Source organism: Propithecus coquereli, unplaced genomic scaffold (genome assembly GCF_000956105.1).
Source record: "Propithecus coquereli isolate 6110/MARCELLA unplaced genomic scaffold, Pcoq_1.0 Scaffold2, whole genome shotgun sequence".
NCBI lineage: Eukaryota > Metazoa > Chordata > Mammalia > Primates > Indriidae > Propithecus > Propithecus coquereli.
Window position 1 is genome coordinate 2,314,925 of NW_012144966.1, and position 25,492 is coordinate 2,340,416.

At 39.2% G+C, this 25,492-nt stretch overlaps 1 protein-coding gene across 1 annotated transcript in view; it reads right to left on the reverse strand.

Annotated features, from left to right (window-relative positions):
* Window positions 1-25,492, reverse strand: part of GRHL2 (grainyhead-like 2 (Drosophila)) — a 168,937-nt gene that overhangs the window by 24,730 nt on the left and 118,715 nt on the right. The window contains exons 9-13 of the mRNA XM_012643583.1: window positions 23,171-23,329; window positions 13,235-13,322; window positions 12,593-12,732; window positions 7,307-7,338; window positions 550-552 (exon numbers count right to left, since the gene is read on the reverse strand). Of these exons, the coding sequence (XP_012499037.1) occupies window positions 550-552; window positions 7,307-7,338; window positions 12,593-12,732; window positions 13,235-13,322; window positions 23,171-23,329 (422 nt within the window). The remainder of the gene's footprint in view (window positions 1-549; window positions 553-7,306; window positions 7,339-12,592; window positions 12,733-13,234; window positions 13,323-23,170; window positions 23,330-25,492) is intronic.

Sequence of the window (25,492 nt, forward strand, 5' to 3'; positions counted from 1 at the left end):
GTAAGGGAGCTGAGATCTCCTAGAAAGAACTGCAGAGGGGTGACCTGATAATCAATGAGTACTCTTCCCCTCAAAGTATTTGCCCACTCTTGGCTGGGGTGCAGAGGATGAAAATGCCAGCAGAGGCACACCCCTAAGGGCAAAGAAGCTTACATAGTTTTTGGTAATCTCACAGTGCTAAAGAAAGAAAGATTGGGGTTTAGGGCTGCAAAGGTACCCAGGACTAATGGTCAAACTTCCAGAGAGTAGGGAGGCACAGAGAAGTAAGCCAGACATTCTATAATATTCCTGCTGAGGTATTTACCAAGTTCTTAAGCTGCATAAGACAAGAGAATAAGTTAGGCAGAAAGCCCTTAAAAATCATAGCAGAGGTTTTGGCAGTCTCACCACGCTAAGGAGACAAAAGTCAGATATGAGGCCACACCAAGGAAGATGACACATAGTAAGTCCCTCAGAGCTAGGATGAGCCAAAGATAGTCTGAAGCTAACACAAACTGCAATCCAGGTTTGAGTGAGTTCTGTCCCTGACTCAATCATGGCAATCTGCACCCACTCAGGCAGCACAACAAGGGATAGGGAAACTTTCATAAGAGAGAAATAGGCTGTACAGAGCCTCTATAATTTTTATTTATGTATATTGTTCACCATCGAATCAAGATTTATCAAGTAGACTAATAAACAAGACCGAAGGAAAAACAGATGATAGAAACAGACCCATAGATAACACACTTATAGTACAGTTATTTTAGTTATCAGATATGAACTGAAAAATAATTGTAATTATTGTGTTCATGAATAAATGGCAAATGAATAAATGAATAAATAAAGAGCTGGAATCTATTATTAATAAACCAATTAAGTGGAAACTCTTAGACTAAAAAACACAATAATTAAAATGAAGAACTCAATATATGAGTTTAACAGTAGATTGGACCCAATAAAAGAATTTGAAAGTTAGGTAGGTAGAAAATAACCAGGCTGAAGCATGAGGAGCAAAGAAGATGAAAAATTCAGAAAGGAATATAAAAGACATATGGACACAATAAAAAGTTCTAATGTGCATTTAGAGGTTCATAGAAGTATAGACAGAGAAGAGGAAAGAAGTAATATTTGAAGAGAGAATGACTGAGAATGTTCTAAAACTGATAAAGACATGAACAATAAACAGATTTAATAAATGCTATAAAATGCCAAGCAAGAAAAAAAAAGCAAAGAAAATCTACACATGGGAACATCATAATAGAAATTCTTAACACCTATGAGAAAGAAAAAACTTTAAAAGCAGTCAAAAAAAAAAAAGAAAGAAAGAAAGAGAGAAAAGAAAAGAAATATTATATTCAAAGGAGCAACAAGACAGGCTGACATCATCTCAACAGAAATGATGAAAACCAAAACATACAGAAAATAACTGCCAACCTGTAATTTTATATCTAGCAAAAATATGCTACAAGTGATTGCAAAATAAAAACATTTACACAAATAAATAACAAACAATCTGAGAGGATTCTTTGCCAGAAGTTCCATGACAAAAGCAATACTAGCCAGGGTTATCCAGGCAGTAGGAAAAGCAATGAAGGAATGAGCAACAACAGAAAGGGCAGATGTAGGTAAGATGTTTAAAAGAAGTGTAAAGCTCAGTTTTAAGAGTCTTAAGTTTAAATCTCTTAATTTGCAAAATGGCAAACAAGTAAGAATAACTGGTACTAATATGAGAAATTGGTGAAAGCCTATGACTCTGAGGGATGGTAAAATTTTCATTTTCTTAAGTATTTTAAAACCTCCATTGAATATCTGGTGCTGATTTGAGTACTACTGAGTGGATTTTTAAATGCAATAACTAAGAGTAAACAATAAGAATATTTTCATTGAAAGGAGGAGAGCTTCTTACAGTTGCATATGAATTTATAATTATCTTAATTAAAAGTTTAATTAAAAACATACCAAGAAATGGGAGACAGCATTGTGGCAATCACTTTTATGTGATCATTTCTTTCTAATGCTATGAAAACCAGTATTTGTGGCTTGGGAATAAGATTTAGAAGGACTACCAGGTGCTGCAGTGGCATGTGCCTGTGGTCCCAGCTACTCGAGAGGCTGAGGCAGAAGGAGCCCAGGAGTTTCAGGCTGTGCTGTGCCATGATAGCGCCTGTGAATAGCCACTGCACTCCAGCCTGGGCGACATAGTGAGAACTCATCTCTTACAAAAAAAAAAAATTTCCAAGGACAATCTCATGTATATGTGTTTAAACTGCGCCGTATCTCAACGTCGATAGCAATGAAGAATTGCCCTGATAAACAGTGTGAGATGAAGTAAAAAGTAACTTTAATACTGAGAAAGAACTTGATGTCAAAGATGAATTACGAAGAATTTGAATAAATGTGTTTCATAAAATGTGACAGATATTTCTAAATTATGTAATATATTATTCTTCAAAAGTATGTATAATCAAATCAGCAAAGCAAGTATCCGTAAATTACTCTTGGCTATAGCCATAAAGATTTACTTATTCAAGTTGGCCCAAAAGCTTTAATTTATGTTTTTCTCTTTTCCTTGGGAAATTGGGGAAATTGCCCAATATTTTTAATCACTTTATGTTCATGTATATGTGGTAAAACACAGCCCACCATATCCTACATTTCATAGTTTGTTTGGCATCCCTGAGAACCCTATTAAAGAAAAACACTTGATTCTCTGGGAAATTGCTCCTTTAAGAGAAATAGCGCAGAATGCTAGAAGAATTTTATTTTGTAACCCCGTAAGGACTGCCGATGAACACAGTGTGACAACTTTTTAGTTTTAACACTATGTTGATTAAATGTTCTTGCAGTTGATTGGTTAATAACCTCTAACTCCCCCAAAAGGCACTGAATTCTAGCCAAAGTATTTGCATTCACAGAAGAGCATGCAGAACTGCCTTTTTCTCAGCAACACTGTGACTGAGCTCAAGGTTTACTCTGAAAGCATCTATAGGACGTCCCTCTTGCAGGAGAGGCAGGGCTCTCTCTGCTGGAGACACTCAGAGAGCTTGATGAGTGAAACTTGTCTGGGGAGCCAGCTCTGAGCGGTGTGAGACCAATCTACAGGGGTGGCCCATTTGCTTTCTTCCGGCTTTGGTTTTCCTAAAGCCTCCACCTTTGAAGAGATTACACAAGGTGGTTCTAAGGGAGACAATGGTGTGCGTTGTGCCTTTAAGTAGCAGCAAGGAGAGAAGAGAAATTCTTAGGAAGGATTGAGGTCTGAGGGTCCCAAGCAGCATTCCAAGGCAATGGCAGGGTCTTGGAGAGAAGCCACTGACTTCTGAATGCACAACAGCCCAACCTCACCAAGGATGCTTGTGCCCCAAATGCAGCACAGAAACCACAGAGCTGAAGGGACCTTGCTGCAGGCTGGAGTAAGAGGACCACAGTGGGGACCACTGCAGACAGAGGATCAAGGCTAGAGGGTTTTCACAGAAACCAGAGGCCAGATGTAGATGAAGGCCGGATCCCCAGAGATAATGGAAATAAAATTTCTCACCATGCATGACATTTGTTTATCAATTTGCATATTATTTTAAGGGATTTAAAGCCCTTCCCTCTTCCCCCACAAAAGCTATCCACAAATCCCAGGTTAAGGACATATGCTCTACAGAAAATTGTTTCTGTTTGACCTATTCTTTCTCCTCATCTTAATCTCCCTCTTTTCTGTTTCTCAATGAAGTATCATTTATTCAGGGCCTGAAAAGGAATTTTAACAATAACAACAGCTATGATTTTTTTAAAAGCACCTTCCATGTGTCAACACATTTCATACATTAATGCTTATAATTATGTTAGCAAGTAGGTATTATTATCCTACTATTTTTAGATGAGGAAACTGAGACTCCAAAAGGCTGTTATTTTAATAAGATCAAACCCAGATTCAAATTCCAGCTGACTGGCTCTAGGGCGGTGTTTCTCCAACACTGCTGCACATTAGAGTCACCTGGGGACTTGTACGAAGTGCCAGCGCCTGAGTTGTACCCACACCAATGAAATCAAAATCCCTGGGGGTGGTACACCAGTATATTTTTTAACTCCCCAGGTGATTCAAACATGTAGCAAGAGACGCTTTGTTGAGAACTGTTGTCTAAAAGCCTCTGTATCTAACTGTTGTATCATCTGCCTTCAAGACTGATAATGAAGAGAAGTTGACAAACCTTGCATGATTTTGGCAGTGCCAGGAGACGGGCTCTTGTATGTTATATGCTTCATCTGGTCATTTTGTGAATGATGCTCTCACGTACTTATTTATATGCTTTAATACTAATGTGAGTATTAGCTAATGTGAGTATTAAATAACGTGGCAGCGAGAGTGAAGAACTTGGCCGAAAAGCAGTCCTGATGAAGGCTGTGCAAATGCCAGTGAAGGTGGCACTCCTCGGGCCAGGTGAACATGATCCCCTCTGCCAGGTACACTCCATCTGGGCTTGTCACAATCTGGGTCGCACATGCCGAGGGATGAACCAAGGGTGTGCCTTTGTCAAGGCCAGAAAGCCATCCCAATGAGGGCCTGTCCCTCGATGCCTCCTTTGCAGCCACAGGTCAAGAATTGAGAGAGTTAGGCAGTAGGGCATGATGGCTAAAAGCAGGTGATGGGAAGTGCAGCTAGACCCAGGTTCAAATCCTGTCTCTATCACTTACTGTGTGACTTGCAACAAGTTTCCTAGTCTCTTGTTTGACAAAGAAGTTCCCAAGACTAGGAAACTTCTTTTATAGTTTCCTCGTTATAAAATGGAGATAATGGGAAATTGAGAAGAATTCAATGAGATAATGCTTATAAAGCACTTAGTATAGTGCCCAAAGTATCCAGTAATGTTAATGATTACTTTACATATAACAATAGCCACGCACATACCATGTATTAACACTGAGGCTCCAATGCTGTCCGTATCGTCCAAACTGTAACTAGAAGATGTGTAAGAGCAAGAGACTCATGCCTCAGGCTTTAGGATTATGCAAAAACACAGGACAATACTTACAGAGAAGCCAAGCTAGTAGAGTTACGAGTAGGTCAGTGCCATCTAACCGTGATCAGCTTGCAAGGAAGGACAGTTTGAGGTGAGGAAGATTTACAACAGAGGTCCGCGTATCAAGGAGCATTCAAAATCTCAGGCACTTCTCACTCATAACAATAAGTTTTCCCAAGAGAATAGAATGTTAGTACTAGATAGAATCTTAGAGATTGTCTTATACAAAATCCTCAAAGTAAAATTAAGGAAACCAAAGCCCAGAGATCAAGGAGCCAGCCCAATTCTTCCCAGCAGTAAGCGGTAGCCCAGGAGTGGAACTTGGGCTTCTTGAACTCAGGGTCAACGTTCTTTCTGCAACACCACACTGTGCCTTAAAAAGTACGTGAATAACTGATTGGAATGGACAGTGCTAATCATTCTGTTCATTCCAGCTGTTGAATATGTTTAACCTAGGTGCCAAAATACAAAGAACAATCTAATAAGGTATTTAGAAAATTTAGAACTCAGAATTTAGAGGTCAAGTTCCAGACAAGATTACACTCCTAACCAGCTACAGAATCACTTGACTCCTTTGAGATGTTCTATCCTCTAAGACAGAAGGTGGCAAATTTTTTCTGTAAAGGGCCCGACAGTAAATATTTAGGTTTGCAGGACATACCATATGGTCTCTTGTAACTGTTGTAACTACTCAACTCTGCTGTTGTAGCACCAAAGCAGCCATAGACGATATATAAAAGAATTGAAACGGCTATGTGCCAGTAAAACTTTATTTATGGACGCTTGGATGTCATAAAATTTTCACATGTCATTCAATATTATTCTTTTTTAAATTTTTTTTCAACCATTGAAAAACGCAAAAACCATTCTTAGATTGCAGGCTATACAAAAACACGTGGTGGGCCTGATTTGGTCCTTGGGCTACAGTCTGCCAACTTTGCTCTAGGAATAAGCTCAGCAATGTCTGCTCCATTTCATCAACTATGAAATGTTTGATAAGTAAATGTTATAATATTAATTACATAAGGATAGGGAAGCCCTGGTTTGACTGTAGTTTGGGGGGAAAAATGATCTAGAGAGTTTAGTTACATATATATAATGCAAACCAAGAACATAAAGTAGATATTGGAATGAAAGTAGTTCCAGATGGTTTAAAGAGGAAAATAGCATCCAGGTCATAAGAAGAAATTACCCCAATATAATCTGCAACTCATGTGGTTCAGAACATATGTTTATTCTGATAGCCAATTTTAAGGAGACTACTAACAAATTTAGTAGTATACCTTGCAGGGAAGTTAAGATGTTGAGAGGTAAAACTATATTTTACCAAGAACAGTTGCAGGAAGGAAGGGGATGTTTGAAAGATGAGGAAGGATGAGACTTATCCAGAAAGCAAAACTAGAGCCAGTGGGTAGCAGTTGAAAGGAGGTAGATGTCAGCTCAACAGATAAAATAACTTCCTACCAGCTGGAATTGCCAAATAGTGTGGTGAGCCAACACACACAGTGAGCTCTCCATCACTTGGAATACTCAAGTAGAAGCTGGCTGACCACCTGTCGAGGATGTAGTATGGATGTTACCATTGCCCAGGAGAGGAGGTCAGCTAAATGACCTTAAGGAGTTTTTTCGGCTGTAAAATTCTGAGTCTATAAAATAGTTAATGGATACAAAGCACTTTGAAGATTTGGCTGTCCCTAAAATTCTGCACGATCACACGCAGGTGGGCATGTATCCTGTGCAAAGATGGAGAACATCTCCCAATGCTGTTATGCAGAAACTTGAAGTGGAGACACTGGGAGCCTTCAGTGACCCTCTCGTAGCTACAATCCCAGAGCACAGTGAAAAGGTTCTCAGCCTTCCCAGTTCCTATTCAAACTGGCCTCACCACTGGCCCTCCAGGCTCACTTCCCAGGGAGAGAGCTTCAAGAGGCCCGTGCCTGTGGCCCAGGTGGTCCTAGAAGGAGGACAGGCTGCCTCCTCCAGCTCTGGACTCAAGCTCAGCTTGCCCTTGTGTTGGGGCCAAACAAGGGGTTCTGGGAAGGGCGACCAGGGAAGAGATGGGTCACTTACAAAAACAGCTAGTTATTCGAAGGCAGATCATAGGAAGGAAAGGTGGAGGGCAGAAAAGCTCAGAAGGAGAACAATATTCCCCAGGCTTCCTCCCCGACACTCCCAGAATCAAGCCTCTCAACACTGGGTCCCGAGGTGAGAGGAGGATTTCACTCCCTGCCCGGGGTTGCTCAGTGCTGGGAGAGCTACTTTCACGGACATGAACTGACTTTGGGGGTTTAAGTGAAAAGAACTGAGTAGTATCTTACCCTTCTCGTTCATCATCCGTGTTGTAATACACCTGTGGAGCAGAACAATAGGTTTACTGTGGGTCAGAGACAAGAACTGGAAATAAGTCACGTGATGCACAGACTGTCCTAAGGCATCAACTGTCTCTTAAAAAAGACAAAAGACAAGTCTGTTTAATGATGCTGGGTTTGTGTGTGTGTTTCTGAGGAAATGCAAATTTAACCTCCTCTCCTTCTCTGTGGGGTTACTTCTTAGATTTTAATGAAATAAAATTAGAAATTGGTTATTTCTAGCTAAAGTCACTCTGATGAGATTATCTCTGGCCTTAAGCCGAATCTTGCTTTTGACATTAAGGAAACATTTTGGCAGGATCTAAAATCCATTGTTTAGAAAGGCTCTGGCCTGCAGGGTGGCTCTTGGCCTGTGGGTAACCCATCCCATTTTGGTTGACAGGCGAGCTGACTCTGGGTACTGTGCTACCCGGGAGGGAGGGGAGGGGCACGAAGGTCCCACAGCAGGACAAGAGCAACTGCAGGCATCTCTACTTACTTCCCAAAGGGGCCTGGGTTATCCTGGCTTCCCACAACCACAGACATTTAGGGGTCAACTGTCTTCAGGCTGTGAAAGGTCATTTAGCGGTGGGAGGTGTTCCTGGCCAGAAGGCAGATCTCTGAGGGCAGAGGCTTCCTTTAGGCGGTCAGCACGGCGTCAGGCAGAATCAGATTAAAGAAATCATGAAGCATCCTTATTATTTTATGGAGCTATGGGAGAAATCTGGAGGGGATCTGCTCTGCATGTATATCCTCTTGCCCCAAGTATTTCTAAACATTACTTGTGGGCCTCGTGAGCTTTATCTGTGTGCTTCAGGACCATTTGTGTCTGAGTGACGAACAACACTAACATACTAACCTGAGTTACTATGAGACATTACATACTAACTTCAAAAGAAGCCTCTGATTCCAGTGTGTTTAGTCACTGTCCCTGCCCCAGCCTGGGAGAGAAACAGCTGAGCCCAGACAGACAACCTCCCCACAAACTTTCTCAAAGGCTCTTGGCAGCTCCTGGGATGCTGCCAAGCATAGACCTAGTTATATAACAAAACTGGTTACCTGGAACTCTCTGGGAATGAGTCATTCTAGTCAATCAGCTCATATTTCTACGGGAACTATTTTCCTCTTAATTTTTTTTATGGCTGTTGTTATATACATTTATTTCTTCTTAAACCAAAAACAATGACAGAAAGTTGTTTTTTGCTTTTTGGGTTTTTCCCCCCAAGTTTCAGTGTGGAATTCAAAGTATCTTTCATCGGGGCTGTCCACTTAGAAGACATGGAGTGACCCACGTAAGGGAGGGTCTGGGCATGGCACTGGCCATGCATCTGGACTGTCCTGAAAAAGTTCCTGACGTTGGCTTGTGTTTTGCTGGTTTCTTTAAAGGTGGCAGAATGCACCCACCCCCTGCCTGACTCCTTGGTCTCTGTGAAGTTGGTTGGTGACCCAAAGATGGGAGCAGACTTCTCTTAAGCATTTTCTTGCCCTCCTGAATGGCTGCTACTTCACTGTCCCTACCACCTTCCTTTCTTTGTCATTTCTTCTCCTCTCATATAAAGGCCTACTATTTCTTCCTTGTCAGCTGTTGGGAACATTGCACTAACTTAATTTTCAGAGCATGTTTTTCAAACTTTAGAGTGCATAAATATATCTGGAGACATATCATAAATGCAATTCCTAGAACTCACTTCAGAGATTTTATTTGGAAAGACCTGGGATAGAACTTGGGCATCTGAGTCCATATCAAGAACTCCTGTGGTCTGGGGGAAGATTGTTCATGAACGACAATGCAATAGACTGTTCTCTACAATACGAGGGAGGAGAGGTGTCCTCCTTGGGCTCAGGTGCTTTGAGAAGGGCTGACACCTGGCAAGCATATATTATCCAACAAGATGATGCCTCTGCATCTCACGGTTTTTCCCAAGCTCCCCTCATCACATGTCCTTTAAAGGCATTCCTGACACAAGCAGCCTGATCACCAGGGCTTCAATATGAGGAGAGTGGGACTAGAGGTCTCCATAGCTCCTACACATTGGATTATTGCTTCATATTAGTTTCTGATAATTGTCTGAAGACTATTCCAACCCACAGGAGAACCAATGACATAATGGGTGGAGTGGGGGACGTGTGGACTAACAGTGAAAATACCTACTTCCTGGCCGTGTCCCTGGGTGAGTAGGAACTGCTGCCCCATAGCCGATGTGCCTTAAGTATGGCTCAGGGGTGTCTCACTGACCATGAGAACTATAGGGTTGCTGGCCCTGCAGCTGTGCAGAGCTGCAATGCAGCTGATTCTAGCAAGACTCAGGCCCCTGTGCTTTCTGAGCGGCACACCACTGCTTGCCGCTCTCCCCTCTCTCTCCCACCCTCTTAAGGTAAACCAGACCTATCCTTTGACCTGCCACTGCAGGGTCTTGTTTTGAAGGTCAAAGTCGGCCAATCCCTGCCCCATCCCTACTTTTAAGACCATGGAACTGCCTCTTCTCTCCTGCCTCTGGAAGGCTCTCCCAGGCGTCTAGCTCTTCTGAGAAAAGGCAGCCTTAAAATCCCCAGCCAGACAATGCCCAAGCTCCTTTCCTTTAGCTAAGCTGACTCCCATGGCCAAATGCAGATGTGTTACCTAACCAGTATATAATGTTTTTAACTTTGTTTGTTTTGTTTTTAAAGAGACAGGGTCTGGATCTGTCACCCAGGTTGGAGTACAGTGGTGTGATCACAGTTCACTGTAGCCTCCAACTCCTGGGCTCAAGTGATCCTCCTGGTTCAGCCTTCTGAATACCTAGGACTACAGGCAAGCACCACCACACCCAGCTATTTTTAATTATTTTTTGTAGAGACAAGTCTCACTATGATACCCAGGCTAGTCTCAAACTCCTGGCCATAAGCAATCCTCTTGCCTCAGCCTCCCAAAGTACCTAACCAGTATAAGAAAAACAATGTCTATGTCTGAAACCAGGGTTGGGGAGGTGTCCCAGCAGCCCTCTTAAAAGATGGTTGCTTCATAAGCTCGGGATTCCTCACTGTGATACACACTCACTACATGCAAAGCGTCTGCCAGGCCCTTTTGCGTCAGTCCTCTTGGACTCGAAGTGCAAGGGGAACTGATGCGAACGTCAAGTTTCTGCTGCTTGCTGTGTTATCGGTAATAAAGTCCTTTGGCTCCGACCCAGGAGTCTCATGTCTTCTTCCAGCATCCATGAAATTGGAACAGGCTAAACTGTTAGCTTATAAACAGGTAAAACCTTGGACCTTTCACAATTCTTGACAGTAACATGGTATAATTGAGAACAACGACATAATATCAAAGGGCAGCAATCCTTTGATATTATTTTGATCAACCACAGCATATTCACCAGTTGTTCTAGGGCAGAGCTGAGTGTTCCTTTGTTGCCAGGAGCTCAGGGCAGGCTTCCCCACCGACCCCCTCTACTCTGAATCCAAGGCCACAGAGGCAGCCTGAGGGCTCTGTGAGGGTGGCCTCCAGATAGCAGGATAAACTTCACTGGTGGGCCAGGGGGACAGTGATTGTGCTGCTTTGCAACTGCTGAACCCAACAAACTGTAAAGGCTGCGCTTTCCTTCTGAATCCGCCTCAGGCTGCGAGCCAGGCTCGTGACATCCAGCGGGCAAGAGAGGCCAGAGGACAGGCGGTCACGAGCGGCCGGGTTGGCCACTTTTCCTCTTAAGATTCATTTACAGCTTTATATGTTCTGGAGAAATCTTGCCAAGCGAACAAGTCAGGTTGTCAGTGTTGACACAGAACTGAAGCCAGAATCCTGACGGTAAACTAAACAGTAAGAACAATTTAACTCAATTATCCCCTCTTCTGGAAGGTGTGGAAACCTAGCTCCCCACACAAATCACCACCATGTTTTTGGGAACTAAAAAAAAAAAAAAAATTAGGTGCTGGCACACCTATCTTGATAAATTATAAATCTCTTCCTTTCCCCTGTGTGTCCCTGGTTATATAAAACAAGTTTAATACAAGATAGAAATGCTAAATTAATTTTCAGTGAAAATGTGTTCTGAGAAAAAGCTACAGATACTTTATTACCATGTTGTGTCGTGAATAGCAACGAAAAAGCCCTGGTTGTATAACTGCTTTGTCTCCTACATATAATGAAACATCACACTGAATGCTGGGGGACAAAATGTCCTCCAGAGAGAGAGAGTGAAGTCGATATTGATTTCTCTTTCTAGGCTGAGGTCAATTCCAATGAGTATCTGCATACCTAGAATGTAAGAAACACTTGAAGGTGTCAGATACCCCTATTTCTCAAAACAGATGTTTCCTCAAAGGACTTTGGGTTTAAAAGAAAATGAATCAATGCAAAATTCATTAAAACCTGACTGGTTTGGTGGAAGACAATTCTGGCTAATGCTAGGGAAATAATTATTTTTTTCTTTTTTTCACACATTTCAATTTATCACATTAAATAAATAATACTAAGACAAAAGGAAAATAATCAGCCATATCTCATTTTTCTTGTTCCCTTCAAATTCAGTTAAATCTTTGGGATCACAGTATAAACACAGATTGCTATCGTACTTTTTTTTTTCCATTGAACATTAGTATAACAAGTTCCCATGTTGCTACATAGTTTTCATAGTTAAAATTTTAGTGAATGCATAATATTCCATCAACTTGAGCTACCATAATGTTAATTATTGGATATTTATGTTAATTTAATATTAGATTTTTCAGTTCACTTGTAGATACATCTAGAAGATAGGAATTATTTTTTTAAGGGGGTTTGTCTACAATCCCATTTTTCTTTTTATGTGAAATAATTTACCATTCAATGGGAACTGTTCATTTACTAAGGGAAAAATTGTTGACAGAACTTTATTTAATCTAAGAATTTTTCACCTTGTACAACTTTATGAAGTTATAGGTGCAGCTCAACTTCCCACCATTAGGTGGAGCTCTATTGCATCAGGATAATTCTGCCATGACAAAGCTAACAAAACTTTTCTTACAGTTTATCAGCCTTCTTACTTTCTCCCTCTTTCATTGCTTTGTCAATACTTTACTAATATCAACTCACTCTCTTTTTCCCCTTAGTAAGTCACTTTCCTCTTCTGAAATATTCCTTTCTATAAAAATCCATTTACTGTAAGGAATGACTGACTGTTCTTCTGGTGAATGGAAGGTGGGTTTTATTTTTAAGGTCAACACTGCCTGAAGTGCTTCTATCTGACCACCCTACCAAGCCCGTAAATGGATGGCAAGTGGATGTTAGCAGGTAGGTCATACCTGTCCAGTCCTCTGCAGGTTTGCAAAGTGAACGTCAGGTATGAAGAGAACAGGCTGCGAGTGCAGATCGGGCATGGTTTTGAAGTAGGTGATGTCACTCTTCTTCTGTAAGGGTAGGGCAGCCAACTTCCCATCAGAGGCTGGATGGAATCACAAAACCCATAAGCAAGAGGGTCATACATGACTAACAACCCTCAACTATAAGTCCTAGTGTCAACTAAAATTCGTGTTTTTCTTCTATGAAGCTTTCCCAATACCATAGATGTGAACACATTTTAACACCTCCCCACTCCAGCCAAGCCAACAGAAAGAGCATGGACTTCAAGTGAGCATCCTTGAGTAGAGCTTAGGTCCCCTCATACCCTCCTGTCCCTCTGTGCACCCAAGATACCTTGTCTGTAGGAGGAGGATGTTGGGCTCCATAATATCACAAAGTCCTTCCTAGCTCAAACACACCGTGCACATGATTCTATTTGCTTTTCATGGGGATAATCACCCTGTCTCCACTGCCAGGGGAAAGCAAGCCATGCCTTGCACATACAGTTTTACCTGCAACCCACTTCTTTCTACCTGCTCCCCCAGTGGACCCAGCCCACCTGAGTCTTCCCCTCAGAAAGTAAAGTCAGTCTCGGTGAAACTCACAGTTGTTGCATTGGGTTTGGGAGGCCTGGCCTTTCCCTTTCTTCCTGTTCTGTTTCCTCTCTTCATCTCTGATTTTTCTCTCTGCTCCCTGCCAGAGAAAAAGCAAATACAGACAGTGCCAGGCATGTTATCAAGGCATGCAAAAATACTGTCACACACAAAAGTCATGTGGGTATGAAATAGTACACAGGAAAAGGAGACCAGGCAGCCCCATTTTCATCCCTCCAGCAAGGTGAAGCTTCAGCTCTGAAAGCCAAGACTACTCATGAAACTACACCACATTTCTGACCTGCGAGAGATCCCACCTCTCCCATGTTTTCTCCTTTTTTGCTATCTTGCCTATTTAAAGAACTTCAGTTTTGAATCCATATGGAAAGAACGGGCCCAGTCTCCTAACCCAGTGAAGCCTATTAAGTAACTTTACTGATTATAATAAAATATCAGAAGATGAAGCATTGACCCATTAAATTTATTCCTAGGCATGAAGAGGGCTTTAAAGTTGAATGTGAATTCTCTGTAAAATTTTCCCTTCGTTTGTTGTTATGGAACTTTAAAAAATCATTTTACAGTGGTGGAAATAAGGGAGTCACAAGGAAACCACACAAGATGTAGGATTGCTTTGTGCAAACAAGTATGATTTTTGTTTTGGTTTCAGTATTTTTGTATGTTCTTAGAGATATTACTCATTCAAAAGTTTAGTCAATTCAACTCCTTTTTGCTCCTCTGTTCCTTGTAATTTGACTTTTTTATTGGTTCCTCTTGCCAAATTGTCAAATTCTGTTGTACTGAACCAATTGACCACCATCTTGTAGCTCTTTTATTTGTGACCTCCAATGATTCCCTAATTGTATTAATATTTTTCTTTGAGCATTCTTCTATGTCAGCTTTGCGAACTCATTTTCCTCTTCTCATCTTCCAAATAAAGACATCCCAACACAGTTTCCTTTTCCTTTCTCTCTCTCCATTCTTGCTGCAAGAGAATCCATCTGTACCCATGTTTTCACAACGCACTAGACAGGTGACATTCAGATAGATACCCCCAACCTAAACTCTTGCCCACTGCAGTAGCAGATTTAAGGAGCAGTGAAGCACAGACTGGCCAGCAACCTCCGACCCTTTAGAAATGGCCCCCAAATCATCATATACACCAGAGATAGATTCAATAATATTATAATTTAATCCTTCTCTATACAAAAACAAAAGAATCAATTAAAAGGCAAAGGACAAACTACTGAAAATATGTGGAATAAAATATCACATAAAATGTTAAATCTTTAACATTTCAATAATGATTTAAATTAAAAACCTGACATACTAATAGAAAAATGAACAAGGGTCATGGAATAGGCAATTCACAGAAAAAGATACAGAATATGGTTTGAATTATAACAATAAGATGTATTTTTGCCTTATCAAATTAGCTTTTTTGAAACAGCAGATTCCCAATCGTGGCTATGTGAGGGTTTGTGGTCAATGAAGGTGTTATACAGGAGATGGCTTTTAAGCTAATTCTGGAAGAATGAGTAATAATAGCTCATACTTACATGGCACTTACTCTGTGCCAGGTGATTTCTAAGAGCTTTACACATTAGAATGTGATAGTTGTAATATTTTAACCAGATAATTTAAATATACATTTCTATATCAAAAAACTTCCAAAGGAAATAATTATTTTACTTACTAGTAATACCAAAGGGAGTAATTATATTATAGTATTTCACTTGAGGTTTTGAATTATCATCGACACTTATAGATCATGGAAATAGGGAGATAAAATACAAAAATATCTGCTTTGGAAGTCTCTTCAAGATATATTAAGGATTTGTATAGTTTTTGTGTCTAGAAAACACATAAAGTGTTAAATGCACAGACATCACCTTGTTCAAATAGATGGGAAATATAAGAAAAGGCTCTTCAAAATACTGAAGTTTGTATAATGACAGGAACTATATTTTTTATTGGATACTTATGTATAAGGCATTTTTCTATGTGTTTGGAGTTCTGTACAAGATAACATTTAATATAAATAAAATTTGGATATTTATTATCTACCTATATAAATTACAACTGAGCCAAGACACACCCCAAGTTTGCTCAAGCAATTTTATTTCTGAGTTAATGTTTTATTTTGTACTATTCCTATGAGGAAAAGGACTAGAATTAATTTCTTTTGAGATTTACACACAGGCATAGCTCAGGGACATTGTGGGCTTGGTTCCAGACCACCACAATAAAGTGACTATAGCAATGAAGAGAGTCACACAATTTTTTTGGTTTCCCAGTGCATATACTATACTATATATTTATACTATACTGCAGTATATTAAGTATGCAATAGCATTATGTCTAAAAAGTAGACATACTTTTCTCATACTTTAATGAGAAAATAGTTTAATGCTAAAAACGCTAACAATCATCTGAGCCTTCAGCAAGTCCCAATCTTTGTGATGGTAGGGGTCTTGCCTCAGTGTTGATGTCCTCTGACTAATCAGGGTGGTGGCTGCTGAAGGTTGGGGTGGCTGTGGCAATTTCTTAAATAAGACAACAATGAAGTTTTCTGCATCAATTGACTCTTCCTTTCATGAAAGATTTCTCTGTAGCTTGCAGTGCTATTTGGTCGCATTTTACCCACAGTGAAACTTCTTTCAAAAGTGGAGTCAATCCTTTCAAGCCCTGCCGCTACTTCATCAACTAAGTTTATGTTATATTCCAAATCCCTTGTGTCATTTCAACAATGTTCACAGCATCTTCTCCAGAAGTAGATTCTATCTCCGGAAACTAGTTTCTTTGCCCACCTATAAGAAGTAACTCATCCGTTCAAGTTTGATCATGAGATTGCAGCAATTCACTCATATCTTCAGGCTCCACTTCTAATTCTAGTTCTTTTGCTATTTCCACCATATCTGCCAGGTACTTCCTCCGATGACATCTTGAACCCCTCAAACTCATCCAAGAGGGTTGGAATCAACGTCTTCCAAACTATCGTTAGTGTTGATATTATGACCTCCTTTCATGACTCACAAATGTTCTTAATGGCAACTAGTGAATCCTTTCCAGAAAGTTTTCAATTTACTTTGCCCAGATCCATCAGAGGAATCACTATCTATGGCAGCTATAGCCTTATAAAATGTACTTCTTAAATAATAAGATTTGAAAGTCAAAATTACTCCTTGATCTATGGCCTACAGAATAGATGTTGTGTTAGCTGGCATGAAAACAACATTAATCTCCTTGTACATCTCCAGCAGAGCTCTTGGGTGACTGGGTGCATTGTCAACAAGCAGTAATATTTTTAAAAGAATCTTTTTTTCTGAACAATAAGTCTCAACAGTGGGCTTAAAATATTCCATAAACTATGTTCCAAACAGATGTGATGTCACCTAGGCTTAGTTGTTCCATTTATAGAGCACAGGCAGAGTAGACATAGCATAATTCTTGGGCCCTTGGACTTTAGGAATGGTAAATGAGCACCGGCTTCAACTTAAAGTCACCAGCTACCTTAGCCCCTAACAAGAGAGTCAGCCTGTGCTTTGAAGCCTTGAAGCCAGGCATTCTCTTATCTTCCCTAGCAATTAAAGTCCTAAATGGCATCTTCCAATATAAGATTGTTCATATACATTAAAAATCTGTTGTTTAGTACCATGTTAGAGGGGGTCATGAAGTGAATTTAAAAATAATTTTAAAAATTAAAAAAAAATCTGTTGTTTAGTGCAGCCACCTTCATCAGTTATCTTAGCTAGACCTTCTGGATAACTTGTAGCAGCTTCTCCATCAGCAATTGCTGCTTCACCTTACACTTTTATGATATGGAGATAGATTCTTTCCTTAAACCTCATGAACCAACCTCTGCAGCCTTCAAGCTCTTCTGCAACCTCCTCACCTCTCTCAGCCTTCATAGAATTGAAGAGAGTTAGCGCCTTGCTCTGGATTAGTCTTTGGCTTAAGAGAATGTTGTGGAGAGTCTGATCTTCTATCTAGACCTCTAAACCTTTCTCCATATCAGCAATAAGGCTGACTTTATCATTCATGTGTTCATCAGAGTAGCACATTTAATTTCCTTCAAGAATTTTTTCTTTGCATTCACAACTTGGCTATTCGGTGAAAGAGGCCTAGCTTTTGGCCAATCTTAGGTTTAACATGCCTTCCTCACTAAGCTTAATTCTTTCTAGCTTTTGATTTAAAGTGAAAGACATACAACTCTTCCTTTCACTTCAACACTTAGAGGTCATTGTAGGGTTATTAATTGGCCCAATTTCAATTTTGTTGTTTCTCAGAGAACAGGGGGAGGCCTGAGAAGGAGATAGTGAGAGATAGGGGAAGGGCCAGTTAGTGCAACAGTTAGTACACACACAACATTTATCACTTAAGTTCTGTCTTATAGGAGCATGGTTGCTGAGTCCCCAAAACAACTACAATAGTAACATCAAAGATTACTGATCACAGATCACCATAACAGATACAATAATAATGAAAAAGCTTGAAATATTGTGATAATTATCAAATTGTGACACACAGACATGAAGTGAGCACATGCTGTTGGGAAAAATGGCACCAATAGACTTGCTAGACACCAGGTTGCCACAAACCTTCAGTTTATAAAAAACACATTATCTGCAAAATGCAATAAAGCAAAGTGCAATAAAATGAGTATGTCTGTATGTCCAACGTAGATTGTTAGGAAAGTCACTTGCTTATTTTTCAGGCATTCTTTGATATGACAAATGTAAAGGATTAGCATAAAACAGAATAGGTCTCTATAATGCATAATGTTGGTGCCACTTCTGTATAAGTTTCCTGCCCAAAATGCCCAGGTATCAGCATGACAAAACAATTCTAACATCACCCACTCTTGAAAGAACCATAGTTCTTCTTTCTAAAATAAAGCTTTGGGCTTCACAATGATCCAGGGAAGCTTTGATACATTCAATTAAGGTGGATAAAGCTTTCCTTGAACAAGACCTTCCAAAAATTTCTTTCCTCTTTCCTATGATTATTTGTGACCTGAAGCTTCTAGAAAATATCCTTTCTATTCTTATTAAAGTGCAAAAAAGTCTAGTGGTTCCAAAAGAGTATAATTTTCTACAAATACCAAATTTATCTTTTGAAAATAATTTCCCCCACTTAAATGTTCACTACAGAGTGTTGAATTTGGAAAACTTATCTGAAGAGTTCTTAACTATATTGTGATCACTTTTGCCACCACTTGAGAGGTGATGTCTATCTTCATTTTTTATTTCACGCTTAAAGAGTTTCTCTAAAATATATTTTTTAAAAGTGGCTCTATTTCTCAATTTTTCTGCAATATATAGCTATTGTTTGCAATAATACAAAATCTTCATGGAAGATTATGGAACTAATTAAATACAGATGCAAAGATATACACATAGGTATCTATATAGGTAGATATATAAATAGACTCTGAATTTTTAATGCATAAACATATTCATTTCAGTAGAAGTATCATAATACCAAAAAAGTTAGAGAAGGCCTTTATTTTCATCTGCAATCAATCTCACAGGTGTATTAATTAGAAATCAAGCTGGACAGCTATAAATAGTGCGGAATTCCATCTGTTTAAAACTCTAGACTGTGATTAGGAAATTCACAACTTTAAAATGGAATAGCTCTCAACTCTTTTGCTTTAAAAGATAAGTTAAATTAAGCATTTGCATTTACATACCCACTTGAAAAGTACAAAAATTAAACTTTTATTTATCTTTTTAGTCTCCCAGGGGCGAGTTTTGCCTGGGTTTTAAAATTAGAGCTGCAAACATGATGACAAATTAGAGCAAAAGATTTTGTATCTAGCTTATTAGAGAAACTGACAGTAACAACAGTTAATCCACCCTGCATAGACCCTGAGATTTCCTCCTTATGAGTTTCCTGATACCCCACCCCCCAGCCCTAACATCAGGATATGTAACTAACTACCCAATAAGAACTCTTTACAATACTAGCTATTAATACTTGGAATAAATGCCAATCACTTACCCCACATTCTCCAACCATTTTTTTCTACCTAGCACTGATATTTAAAATAGGGGTTATTGGAAATGCCACCTATTTTCTGAGTGGCAAAATGTTTGTTAACAGGATTCTTTCCAGTGTTTATACATATTTGCAAACATGCTCACACAAGTGGTTCTCCCAACCATTTCTTTCCTTGCTGCAGATGGTCTCCTTAGCACAACTTCAGGAAACAAATCTTTAGAGAAACTCATACAATTCCCTTAATTTCTCATAGTCTCTCTTATTCTAGGACATAAGTGAATAACAATATAACTCTCCATGCATTCTGCATGTTTCTATTATCTTCTTTTTTTGGTATTTATTACATCAACACTATAATACAAAATAACTGTATGAGCAATTTAAGCCCTCTCTCCCACTTTCAATTCCAACTACCAAGGTGAAGATGAATGGATTGCCTGGTCCCTCCATCCCATTCTTCCCTCCCTTTCTTCTCCCTTTTAACTTTATTCCTTACTTCCGAGGAGGGGATTCATGGAGGGAGAGTCTACAATCTCCCTTGGAATATCTGGAATAAAGTAAAGGAATTCAAATCACTTAAAAGCTTTATTACTTGTACTTTAAAAAATTCCACGTTGTACAACATTTGAAAATGTTTCCTTAATGTTTAATATGCTAAATTAAAGACATAAACTGATTTTTTTGGTTGTTTTGTTTTTAAAGGCTACTTTGGCTCTTTGTCGAGGTTTTGAATCACCAGTTGCCATTTTGGTATTTTATGTATAAAGTTACTTTTCAATTCAAGGAGTATGAATTTGGGATTGGAACTGTATTTGCACCCAGGCTCCACTACATTTTCACTGTGTGACTCTGGGCAAGAGTCTGCCCCACCGTTTTCTCATTGTTTCTATATGACTACTGTGTATGGTGACTTACCAGGCATCTATATCATGGAAACTGCCTGACTGTCCCTCAGATTGCTGTGCTGCTCAGATGGCTGGATGATTGGCACCCACAGAAATCGTCATGGCCGGGGAAGACTATTGAGATTTTAGGGATATTTTCTGCTGTGCTGCATGTGCCAAACCCCTGTGCAGTTCTAGTTAATGCATTTTCCTTCTGTCCTCTGATGACCATCTCTGCTTTCTGCTGTTCTCTGCTCACAGGAGCCTATGTCTCTGTCTACTCTGTTACTGCTAAGCCAAAACTCTCAGACATTTTATAGCACAGTAGACCTTTAATACTGACTGCAGCACCTTTAAGAGTAATGGGCAAAAGTGAATTAGCTACTAACTTCTTTTTCCCCCTCTTCCTCTCTCCCCAGGATCTAATATGAAGTAGTATCCTTTCACTAACAGTTAATACCTATAAACAGTTAGTCAGCTTCTTCTTCTTCTTCTTCTTCTTCTTCTTCTTCTTCTTTTTTGGATATATACCCTCCTCATCCTCCCCAATTTTTAAATAAGTGCATGGTGCCTACACTGTCGGGACATATCGCCATCCTGTCTCTCCCATCATTTGGGACTAGATATATACTGAATGCTCACCCTCGGTCTGTTTATCAAGTCTTTATAGTTGTATTGCTTGTCAAAAATTGGTTCTCCACTAGAGTTCCCAAGAAGAAATATTCCCTGGATTTTGTTTGTTTTGTTTCCCCATGGTTTTGTTTGTGCCTTGACAGTCAAGTTGGCTGCATAGAAAATCCATGGCTCACATTTTCTTTACGTGATTACCTTAAATATAATTGTTTTATGACAAAGTGTTGTTGTTGAAAAGTTGGATGGCAAAAGTTCCCTTGTAAGTGATTTAATGTTTATTTTGTTTACTTTACTTAGATGCCCAAAGAATATTTTTTTCTTTTTTCAAATAAATCCAATAGCTTAACTATTTGGTATTGGTTATCCTGGATCAGTGTTCCCGAGTATAAAGCAGGGTGTTTAAATATGAACGCTTTCCATTTCTGGTTTTCCTGATTTATCATTTCTAGTATTTGTTCTGTTCCATCTTTTTTAAATTATTATTATTTTGCTCAAAGATTCCTATTATGTGTATATTGGACCTTCTTTATCTCTCTTTTCTCTCTGTATTTTCTTTCACACCTCTTTTTTCATTTCCTCTGATTTTTACATTTTTGCTCTTTTCCAACTTGTATTTTCTTAAGGCATTATCTTTTATATTTATTCACTCTTGTATTGCTTCTAGTATAGGTTTTATTCTGATTTATTTGAATGTTTTATTTCTAAATTCTTTCCTGAGTTTCATCACATCCCTTTTGAAATCATTCTATTTTCCAAACATCTCACATCTGATTTTTTTCGAATTGTGATCTAGCTTGATCATCGTAACTTCTATTATTCCTTTAAATCCATTTAGTTCATTTTGAAATATGAGGCTATAGTTGTCACCTGATTTGTGGGCATGTCTTTCTGGTATGCATTCCTTGTCCATAGGGAAGTCAGTCTGATCCTAGTCTCTACTTTCATGAAACACTGTGTGGAATTCAACTGTTTTTTCTTTTCTGATGGTCATTTCTACATGAAACAAGTGAGCCTGGATAGTTCTTCTAGCTTCACGGCTCTCATGCTCCCTCGTCTGGTGTGTTCACAAAGAGATACAAACATGTCTTGTATTTTCTGAGATCTCTCTACCCTGTGTCCCTTCCAATCTTCTTCTTCACTCTTATTTTGACCTTCTTTTTCCTTTTTATCTTTTTTCCCCAACTCAACTTGGATTTTACTCCCAGCAGGGCTTTTTTTCCTCCAAGAGCAGGGTTTTGTCCTAGAAGGGAGCTTCAGTTTATAACTTTTCATAATTCATAGAGCCCTAAACATTTCAATTCACAGTCTGCTTGCACTCACCAGTAAATTGGAGCCCACAGAACCTGTACCCTCCCGCCCAATCTCAAATGGCTCACCTCACTCTCCAGTGTGTTCCTTGGGCAATTCTGTAGGTTTCCAGCTCTCTGGTCATCAAGTGGCCCCATTATTTTCCCTCACAGATGCTGATAGCACACAGGTCTTGATATTGTTGATTCTTAGTCCCACTCATGTTTGCGACTTGTGAGTATCTCTTGTCATGGAATGTTAAGCTCTGCTATTCTATTATCTGTCTCTTTTATGGTGGGGTTCAGGGAGACTCAAAGTACATGTTTTCTGAGTGCATGTGTACTAATGAACTTATTTTATGAGTACTATTTCCATTTCAAAAAGTTCTAGATGAGGCTCCATTAAACCCATAAAATAATTAAGGTGCATTGATACATTCTAGGATAGCATCTATACCCAGTAAAGATTGTTAATCTGCTATTTCAGTTATCTAATTGAATCAGACTTAAGCACAGTATATTATGGACTGAATGTTTGTGCCCTCCCCCATTCATATGTTGAAGCCCTAACCCTCAATGTAATAGCACCTGGAGGTGAGATTTTTGGAGAGGTAATTAGGTTTAGATGAGGTCATGAGCATAGGATCTTTATGATAGAGTTAGTGCCCTTAGAAGAAGAAACACCAGAGAGCTTTTTTGTTCTCTCTCTCTCTCTTTCTCTGCTGTGTGAGGATACAGTGAGTCTGCATGCCAGAAGGAGAGGCCTCACCAGAAACCAAGCTGGCTGGCACCTTGATCTTGGACTTCCCAGCCTCTAGAACTGTGAAGAATAAATTTCTGTTGTTTAAGTCACCCAGTCTGTAGTATTTTGTTATAGCAGCTTGATCTGATCAAGACACCGTGCAATGTCAATTGGTCATTAACTAAGCAGTAAAAATGATTAACTAAAAAAAAAAATACAGTTGACTGATGACTCCCTAGATATCTAACAGGAAGAGAGTAAAAGATTACCACACCTACTGTGATTGATTAAGTGATTATTTTGACACAACTAGACAAGGGAAGGTGCAAGAGGGAAATGCCATCAAAAGTAATATCTAATAGCAAAAATACCTTTATGACACACTGTCATCTTTACTCACTTTGTCGCAGAAGACCTTGATCTGGCAATAAGCTCTATGAATGGGTTTATTGCTACGATTGTTATAACTGTATGTATCAATCTGAATCATCAAGGGAAGTCCTTTCACCCCTTTTTGGGAGGAGAAATCTGTACTCAGGCAATTCACGGTGATGAAAATCTGAGGAAGAGAGAAAGAAAGGAGAAAGTCCACAAGTCACCATAAAAAGAATCTACAATAAATGCATGAACTTTAGACTTGAAGTCAAAATACTAAACAATCCTATAATGGTAAATGAAAAATATTTTGTTATTTTTTCACATAAAAACATGTTGCACACATAAAACATATATAATTTATAATTATAAATTTATTTTAAAAATTTGCTTTCATATTTGATCATGAAACAGACTATTTAAATTACTTCCCTGAAAATATATCAGGAAAGTCTTATTTATTTTTTAAATATGCATAAATGTGTCCTCAACATATTAAAGTTGTCACTTCTAATAGTTATATAAGGTTATCTAATCTCTGACCTGTGGGATAAAAAAATAATTAGATAACACCTTCCTTTGCACATTATTGCATCGAAACCTAGATTTGTTTACACATCTGTCTTTCTTACTTGACTATGAAGTATGAGATTTGAAATCATTTCTTATTTTTGTATCATTGGTACCTATTATAGTGCGTGGTGGAGAATCAGCATTTGATAAACATTTCATGAATAAATCAATGAGTTTTTTCTACAGAGACCCCACTAGATTAGGAGTCAAATGCCCTGACTTTTAGTCCAAGCTTTAATATTAACCAGCTAAGAGACTTTACACAAGTCACTTAATGTCTTCGGTTTTCAATTTCCCCTTTAAAACAACCTTTAAAAACCCCTCCCTGCAGGACAGAGTGTAACTACTCATATACTCCCATGACAGGAAAAAAGCAAAAGAGAAACTGGCAAAGGTGAGATCTGAACAGGAGGGAGAAAGTGTGGTAAAGGCACCGACCCCCTTGGCCTGCAGCAGAAATCCCAGAATCCAGAAGAAAGGGAAATGCAAGGAAATCATTGAAGATTGCAGCACTGGCTGACAGAATAACTGAAAAGAATGTTATTATCAAATATTGGCAGGAAAAGAGGGAGGAGTATAAGTGAGCTAAATTTATCATCATTTTACATAGTAGGTGGCAGTCTGATCAACGGCATATAAGGGCGATTTATATCATGGAATTGAGGTACAAGTACAGCACCCAGATTATAAGGGGAGAACCAGGCATACTACATTATATTCTTAGTACTATCTTCATTTGATACCACATGTATAACTTTTACTTAAATTGTTAAATCACTCTTTGCTTTAAAATCATACAATTATGTGTTCCGAAAACCGTTTCGTCTTACATATTATTTAACCCTCATCTTATTTAGTCCCCTGAGCTTTTCATTCATCCTCAAGCCTCTCGCCCCAGAGCGACACCACAGAGAGCAATCCTGCAGCCACGAAGCCACGAAGCCATAGGCACAGACCGCATTTTAAAGGCCTTTCAAATTTTTGACTTAACTACCAAAAATTTGGCTGATGTAATCTATTTAACCCTGTGCCTGTAGGCTTTTGGTAATTTATACAACTGGCATAGTACTCATTTGTGGTGCTACACCTCTGCAAATCTCGTTTTTTACTTTATTTTTGAGCTCCCCGGTAAGACACCACATCAAGAGTGGTCAGGACCAAATGACAGGTCTTAGTGACTTGCTAATGACCACAGCCTGTGCCCTGTGCCACAGGCTCTCACACTTCCAGCCACCGTGTGAAAACAAGTACCTAACAATGATCTAACTACACAAACAAACCTAGAGATCCAAGGCGCAAGATGAGGACTATAGGTAATAAAACCGTATTGTATTATCATATGTGGGATTCATGCTGAATGAGTAGCTTTTAGCTGCTCTTGCCACAAAAAAAAAACAAAAAACTTGGGTAACCGTGAGAAGATGGATACATGAGTTTGCTTCACTGTAGTATCTATATATACCCCATAAGATCACGTTTACCTTAAATATATACAATTAAAAGGTTTTTTTTTTTAAAAAAAGATGTTCTAACTGCAGATACATTCATTTTCTTTATTCATTTCTTTAATTAATTTGTTCACTCATTCAGTCTGTAAACATCCACACAAGCCCACGGTGGGTCAAACACACTCCTAGGTCCCTGGGATAGAGAAGAAAGCCAGACCCCTGCCCCATGGGCCAGACAGTCCAAGGGGAAGACAGATGAATAATCCAGCAATGACCAACACAGAGTGGTCAAGGTTGTCCAAAAGACAGGTACGTGTGTATAGAAG